Genomic DNA, 8288 nt, shown 5'->3' on the forward strand with positions numbered 1-8288 from the left:
TTTATCAAAGAGTACAGAAAATCCGCTCTGAGACGAGCCTTTTTGTTTTTACACAAACCTAATTTTCAACATGGCAGCTGTATTTTTCAAGGGTTTCGGACGGGCAGTGCTGGCCATTGACCTGACAGGGGATGGGTTCTCGGAGGTGATAGTGGGGGCACCAGACTTCTTCGAGTACAGAACTCACGGGGGAGCAGTGTACATATATTCGCACAACAACACAGTCATGGACGGGTTCAGAGAGGAACCCTTCATGACACTGAAGGTAACAAAACAGTTTTCAATGCATTTAAACGAGATCATTTTTATTGCTAAAACGTGGAAATGAATAACATAATGTTGGGCCCTATGCAGAAACTTCAAACTAAGACTTTTCTCATTTATAAACTGATTTAAAGAGATAGCCAACTTTATAGGCGCCTTTTTCTGTGCTTGCACTTTTTGGTGCTTGCATTTTTTAGAGAAAAAAAACTTTTTATATGTTTACTGAAAAAACTCTAAGTCAATAAATGTTCAAAGCTCGTATAATTTTTTTTGGCAAAATACAATCAGGGGCGTTTCTAGGTGTTTTTTTTTCGTGGAGGGGGGCGAGACATTTTTTGAGAACGTTTTTTGGTTTGGCAGAACTTTCTTTAGGCCGACCAAATTGGTTTTTGATTTGTTTTTGAAAAAAGAAATCAGTTATGAACAAATAGGCCACTTAAAGGATTTTTTTGAAGGTTTTGAAAAAATGAGTTTTTTTGGCGTGTGCTCCTCCTGAAAAGAAGTGTAAGGCGCTCTAGAGTTGGATAACTAAAAATGATGACGTTAATTAGTACCAATGTGCTGGGGACTAAAGCAGGGACTGATTTAGGGAGAAGCAGGGACTGATTTAGGGGGGGGGGGATGATTTAGTCCAAAGCGTCCCCTTTGTACTATTTTGAAAATTTTCTAAAAGCACCTTTGGCGCCAATATATACTAAATTTGAGGTGGGAGCGCGCGCCGAAAAAAACGCGATTTTTTGGCAAAAGTTTCCAAAAAGGGCCTAGAAACGCCTTTTTTGCCTGTTTTCTTTTCAAAATCAAAAGCAAAGCTTCCGAAACCTTGTAAACATTCAAAAAATGTCAATTTTTTGTGGCTAATTTAAGAGCCCAGTTTTTTTTTTTGCAGGGTAAACCGTATAGTCAGTTTGGTCACGCCGTATCCTCACTCGGAGACGTCAATTACGACGGGTGCATGGATTTTGCCGTCGGAGCTCCGAATGAACGACATGAGGAAGAAGACGGCTCCGCGGGTGGATCCGAGAGCACTGGCGCTGTCTACATATACCTCGGGTCACGTGACTGGGGTCTAATGGATACGAAGCAACCAAGTCAAATCTTATATGCGAAGCAGTTCGAACGCCATTCACCCTCGGGAGCTATCCATAGATTTGGATACTCGTTCGCGAGACGTAAGTGTTCTGCTAATTTTGTAGTTGTTGAAGAAAAACCAAAAAATAATGAAATGCGAACTAATTATCATCAGCTTGAAAAAAAAATTAAATTAAACTGAATTGTAATGAACATTTATTGCAAGCATTCTGTTTTTTTTTAGCCAGAGATTTAGACATGAACGGCTTCCCAGACCTCGGAGTGGGTGCCCCAGGACTCGAACCCAACGTTTTCAGACCCGGTCTGTCGGAAGGCAGTGCCGGATTAGTCATCGCGATCCGAATGCGACCCTTAGTACACATAACTGCCTCACTTATCGCTTACGAGTACGATCCGAATAGTATGCCAAGCGACTTGAAACGACTCAACTTCGTGGACATTTTGAGCGGTAACCCGGACAAGTGTGGCATGACTAAAACAAATGCAGGAGAGGAAGTGGCCTTTTGTTTCTACCTTCAAATTTGTTTCGCGTACCACTCGTCTGAAAACATTCCGAAAAACGAAGAGTTGGGCACGATTTACGTCGATGCACATAGTAAGTTTCGATAGTTTTTCCGAATATCATTTTTCTGGTACATTTGCAACAAAGAACCTCAAAAATAAGTGCAAATATGAAAAGTAAAAAAATTTGGAGGAAAAGTGAATTTAACAAGATAGAGTCAACACTGTCACAGGTGACAAATTAAATGAAAAATTGAATAATTTTTGTTTGAATAAATTGTTTTTAGTTGCTCTTGATTCGGACTTCGAGCCCCAGAAACCGAGAGCAGAGTTTGCCTCTCGACAAAACACAATTTCACCCAGCGACATGAGTTTCAGCAGGGTCAAATTAACCTATCCTGAAGGAAAAACTCAAGGAAGACCAATTTGTCAACCCCTGCAACAAGTTCTTGTTGTCAGTGCGAACAACAGGGTCAACCGGGACGCCTCGCAGGCCGGGGAACAAAAGTCGCCTTCGGATCCAGCGAGTGACTCTGCATTTGGATCTGCTTTCAAACCATTGCTAATAGCGATGAATTACTCACTGAGTGATCAAAATGAGGGCGGTTCTATTTCGACCGGAAGTGATAAAATGGCACCCCAAGGGGGACAGTTGATTGATTTGGATTCCTTTCCGGTTTTGAATGCGTCGCTTTCCCATATGGAAATCGCGGCACAGCAAATGTCTATGGATACATTGCTTATTCAGTTCGCAAAGGACTGTGGCACTGATCAAACGTGTATTTCGCGTGCCCAATTAGACGTAAAATTTGAGGTAAATTTATTTCATAAAAACGATGTCTTCCAGATGCAAACTTCCCCATGAATTTTATCAAATTTGGCGATCTAAATTTTGTAATACATGAAGGAAGTCAAACCTCTAAATGCAATTCCTAATTTGTGTTTTTTCTTCAAAATTGTTTCCTGTTTTTGTGTTTTTCAATCAAAACTGCAATTTTGAATCAAATCACTAATATACGCAGGAGCGGATCTAGGATTTTCTCGAGCGTGGGTAGGTGGTGGGTTTCAAAAAAAAATTCAAAAGTTTTGTGCCGACTTTTCTTAAAACTTTTTTTAGGTCAAGCAAATTGATTTTCTGAGCGCTCCCAAATCACATATAAAGACCCTATTTTGGCAAAAATTTCTGCGCAGCAAACAAATTTTCTAATAAAAAGCCAAAAAAAGCGTTTTTAGACACTTTTTGGAAAATTTTGACCAAAAAATCACGTTTTATCGGCGCGCTTATATATTGTATATATTAGCGTGGCGTCGAATCCCTGAGGAGAAAGCGTCCGTCCCCTCCCCTAAATCCGCCCCTGAATCTACGTTCACAATTTGTCAATTTTTCAATACCCATTTAAAACAATTTGCAGTGTTGCTGAGAACTTACAGTTCAGGAGAATAATTCTCCTCCTTTGCAAAATTGTTGATAATTTGGAGTGGGATTCATTATAATACTTTTTTTTTTAGGAAAATGTCCTCAAGGAAACTCAGAACGATGTCACTACAAACTACGTCTACCTGGACACGGAGTTCATAATCAACATCAATATTGCCATCACGGGCGAGCCATCGTACGAGCCCGGAATTCTGATTCAGTTTCCTCCTTACATCTGGTTTGACTCGGTTTACCCCGAGTGCAAATACACCCCGGATGAGGGGCAAATTAGGTGCACATTTGCTAACAAAGTAGATGGGGGCGATTCAATCAAAAAACGTTTCACTTTTATGTCAAAACAAGAATCGGCCGAGTTTATCAAAAAAGAACCCCTGAACACATTATTTAAGTTTAAGTTCTTAACAACAAGCAACCTAACAGACGATAGCACAATTGGCCGAAATCTTTCATTGACGGTTTACCAAGAAGCGGATTTGAGGTTGAGCGGCGCTGGATCGCCGCAGACTGTGATTTACGGAGGAAATATTAGAGGCGCTTTTAGCATCAAAGAGGCAGGCGATGTTAGATCAATAGGACAGCAGTTAACCCATTCATATGAGGTTTATAACTACGGACTATCTGATATTCCAACGGTCGACCTTCAAATTCTTTGGCCAGAGAAGTTTCGCAACGGTAAATATCTTTTATATGTTACCGAGAAACCACAAGTTACCGATTCGCAAGGTAACATATACCCGTCATCCAAGTATTTGTGTTCAAATGCCAACTTTGAAATAGACCCGTTCAACATAGCGAGCGCCAAAAGAGCAGAAACGAACGTAAACCGACGAGTAAGGCGCGCAGACAACGAACCTCCATCTGAAAAATCTATTGTTTCGCAGCCCAGTAAAATGCAAATTGATTGCTTCAATAAAATGGCAATTTGTACAAAATATTCTTGCACATTTAATGGTTTGAACTCAAAAAGTGGCGTCAAGGTTTCGATTCCCAGCCGGATCTGGAATTCGACTTTCGCCGAAGATATGCCCGACTCGGTTGACGTCTTGAGCCACGCCGAGACTAAAATCATAAATGCCAAATATTTGCACCAAGAGCAAGAAACAAACGACATCTCAAATATCCGAACGCGAGTCGTGAAAGATCCGAAGCTAATGAAAGAACAACGGATTCCAATCTGGATTATCATACTAGCTATTGTCGGTGGCTTGCTACTTCTGCTAATTATAATCCTGATTTGCGCCAAGTTGGGATTTTTCAGACGAAAACGGCAAGTAAATCGAGCGAATCACTACAGGCCGCCCCCGCAGCAGACGTTCCAATTAGACGACATGGGAGATTTCGACTACAAGCACGATTTAGAACCCACACCTGCCCCTGCTCCAACTAGAACAATGTATTCGGGTGGGGGATCATTCACTGTAGGCTATGCGGACGACAAAAACTCTAAAAAACAAAGCAAGAAAAAGAGCAAAAAGGGTCAACAACCTCAAAGTCAAAATATGACAGAACCTTACACGGGAGGTTATTGGGGTGATGTTTCCAATATCTAATCATTACTTTTATGCTTCTCTCTTCTTTCTGCTCTCTATCGCTGCATGGTTAACTTTGAGTTCAAATCTCGGATTGAGTCATTTTTTACTATCGATCAAAACTGAAGAAAATACATTGTTTTTATAAAAGTTTATTAATCGTCTCAAGTTTTTTACCAGATTTTGCTTGTTTTGCATTGATTGATTTGCGCTGATGCTTTATTAGTTTTTGAAGCTTGATTGGTGCAGATTTATTTTTGTTCATTCCATCATTCGTATGACGTAATTAAAATGCAAATAAATTGAACAGTTTTTAATAAAAATTGTGATATTTTTAGGATCTAGGAGGAGCAAATCGTGAGTATCTGAGCTCCTTCTTTACATCTGCTTGTTTTGGCTACAGTTCTAACACTTTCTTTTTGCTGACATTGATAAAAAAAATTCGGAAAACGATTCAGCATTTTGATTAATTGATATCTAAAAAACACAAGCATGGCTTAGCACGGTTGGGTCTAGAACTTTCTCAATAGGGTTGTGCATTTGTGTTCAAAAAATTTCAACCTTTTTCTAAGGCCACCTTGATTTTTTCAGCTCCACTGAGTCACTGAAAACGAACTCCTTATTTTTCTAAATACTATGCACTGCGAGCGGGTTCCGCGCAAAATTTGAGTTTTTTGGTTTCTATTTATTGCTGGTTGCCACAGACTGTGATTTTTTAGACATTTGAGTGAAATGGTTTGCAAAAATGGTCTGTATTGTACAAAAATGTCGACTAGATTGTAATCAAAAATGGATTATAATCAATCATGATGGATTACAATGTATTTTTCAATAAAAAAAATAATCAAGTAAAATCCCCTAAAAACCAATGGCGTATAATTATATTTAGGTGATTCATGAAAATTGAAAAAATTTTTGCCAAAAAGCTCTGTTCTGATTTCAAACAGAAACAGAAACATGAATTATTTTATTGAGCTCACAAAGTGTGACGCCGCCGCTACCACAAAATATATATGTTTTTATTCCTTTGCAAAAGGAAGGGAAATGCTATTGGAATAATTCGTAAAACGTTTTAAGCATTGAGAATTGAAACAACTATTCTCGTTCAATGCGAATAATAACGATTCTTCTCGTAAAATACGAGCATACGAAACATTCTTCTCGTAAAATACGAATGTACGAATAGAGAATACGAAGTTAAGAAGTAACTTCTCATTTGATGCGAAAAGTGGTACGACACCAACACCAGTCTCTCTTCAACCACCCCAACCATTCTCTATAAAATACTCTCCATTCTCAGTAAAAATATCTCTAATCTCACCCTTAAAACAAATATTGAGTCAAAAGGCAACTTGCAGTAAATTCATACTAACTTCTTTTCTAATAAAATATTTCTCAGCGAATTTAAGATTTACTTTCTAACCTAGAAAGTAGAAAGGACCCTTTTTTCCTAGCAGGCGTTTTGTCCGGCGTAAATAGTATTGCCAGCGTAATAGCTCCTAAGTAATCGATTATTTCCTATGTAATTCTAGTGCTGGTAAATTACGAGGCGCAATTTGTTGTTGGTTTTAATGATATTTAAACCTTTTCTGCAAGCTTTTGCTTGGCTGAAAAACTCAAAAACAATGAAAAAATATGTCTATATTATAAAACATTCAAAATTTACAGGACTTTTTTACATCCTCTGTAGCATTTAAAGCTCCTTGCTTGATTTTCTGGGGTAAACAAAATGCGCTACACAATCCAGCTTGTTTTTTTTTCGATTTTGATTCGGTTGGGGTGTTATATGGTTATTTAACTTCATAATTACTATTTTTAAAAATCTGAAAAAAGCTGTTCAAGTCAGCTCTGGAACAACAGACAATAAAAGGTGCAATGTTTTATTAAAATTCTAAGTTTTATGTTGTTTTAGGGTTTTAGCAACCTTACTTAGAACTTATTCGCAACTTGTCTTTAATGACATTTTCGGGAAACGACCCGAACCAAAATGCTACAGCATTTTGGAATTCAGTTGAAACCAAAATTCTTTTCTCATTAGGTCAAAGACCTGCTGATAATGATGCACGACGCAGCTATAATAGCAGACAACGATCCCTATTCGGATCATTTTTAACTGATACATATCTTGAATGGTTCAATGACAATGTAACCAATGCTACCACACCGGCACAACTAAAAGATCTCTTCCTAAACAGATTCATTGACGGACGAGATCAATTCAAACATAGAATTGATGCTGAAAATGCAGCTCGCCAAGATGGCGAATTAATTAAAAAATTACTCCCACAGAATCAAATCGTCTGTAGATAGAGAATGGCCCAAAAGTATTGATGTAGCAGTCCATGCTGATGAAGATGCTCAAAATGCTGAGAGAACTATACAAACCAGACAAAGAAGTCAAAAGTATTTTGATTTCTCAATTAAGGGACTAAGACCTCTAGCCCTTAAAAAAAGCTCATGAATACATGATAGAGCATCGAAATGCCAATTGGGATCAATTCACAAACCATGTATTAACTAAGGATCTAACATTCATTGTTGCTACTGATCCTGCTAATAAGTCAGCAACGGATAAAATGACTTCATTAGAAACTCAAATTAAAGAACTAACTAAACTAATCAAGAAGTAAGGAAGTAAGTGCAATCAATGATCAGAATTCATTTCAACGACGTCACCCTGACATCAAGGGAAGATCTAATAGTACACGATTCTGCGAATATTGCAGAATGAATGGACATTCTATATCTAGATTTTCAACAAAGCAAATTCAAGACGAAGTAAAATCAGTTGCGAAAAGAGCTCACAACAAAAAAAGAACGAAGAGTTTCATTTGAAATCGATTATAAACGAAATCGAAGACCAAATAACTTCAATAACCAGAATAACCCTAACCCAAGCAATCGGTTTTGGGATAACCAAAACAGAACTACTAACAATTCAAGTCCTAGCCAAATTATTTATGGCATTCGCCATAATTATAACTACAACGGAAAGAATTTCCAAAAGGCTAATTCACAATCGTCTTTCAATACCAAAAGGCCCCAAACCTATGATGATAAGTATCCCAGAGAAAACAAATTCAGAGAAAACGAACAAGTTGCTAAACAGTTCTACGACAAAGAAAATAGGCAGTTCAACAGTAACCCTAGGGGTCGACCATATAACACTGGAAACTATAATAACAACAATAATCGAGACTCAACGCCATCTCAATCACCAAATTTTAGATCGAATCAGATGCAGTCTGAAACTACGCACTGGGTTGAGGAAGAATTAAATTACTTCGATGCGATCACTGATTTCTTTTCTTTAAACTATTAAAGTCTCCGAAACCGAGCGATGATAGTAATCCTAAATCAAGGATATATCTTAGCTTTATATCATTTTGCCACCGGAGACAAAAATAGTATAGTGGACTTGAAATTGAATTCATGATTGACCCAGGATCAACTTATAGTATCATAAA

At 38.0% G+C, this 8288-nt stretch overlaps 1 protein-coding gene across 4 annotated transcripts in view; it reads left to right on the plus strand.

Annotated features, from left to right (window-relative positions):
- The window catches only part of LOC134842908 (integrin alpha ina-1-like), a 71779-nt gene extending 66656 nt beyond the window's left edge, over window positions 1-5123 (plus strand). For all 4 annotated transcript variants that reach the window (XM_063859438.1, XM_063859437.1, XM_063859436.1 and 1 more), the window contains 5 exons: window positions 92-265; window positions 1151-1433; window positions 1577-1948; window positions 2142-2668; window positions 3364-5123. In XM_063859438.1, coding sequence (XP_063715508.1) covers window positions 92-265; window positions 1151-1433; window positions 1577-1948; window positions 2142-2668; window positions 3364-4842 — 2835 coding nt within the window. In that variant the 3' untranslated portion in view covers window positions 4843-5123. The remainder of the gene's footprint in view (window positions 1-91; window positions 266-1150; window positions 1434-1576; window positions 1949-2141; window positions 2669-3363) is intronic.
- The last annotated feature ends 3165 nt before the right edge of the window (window positions 5124-8288 follow it).

The sequence above is a fragment of the Symsagittifera roscoffensis genome, chromosome 3, assembly GCF_963678635.1.
Source record: "Symsagittifera roscoffensis chromosome 3, txSymRosc1.1, whole genome shotgun sequence".
Classification (NCBI taxonomy): Eukaryota; Metazoa; Xenacoelomorpha; order Acoela; family Convolutidae; genus Symsagittifera; species Symsagittifera roscoffensis.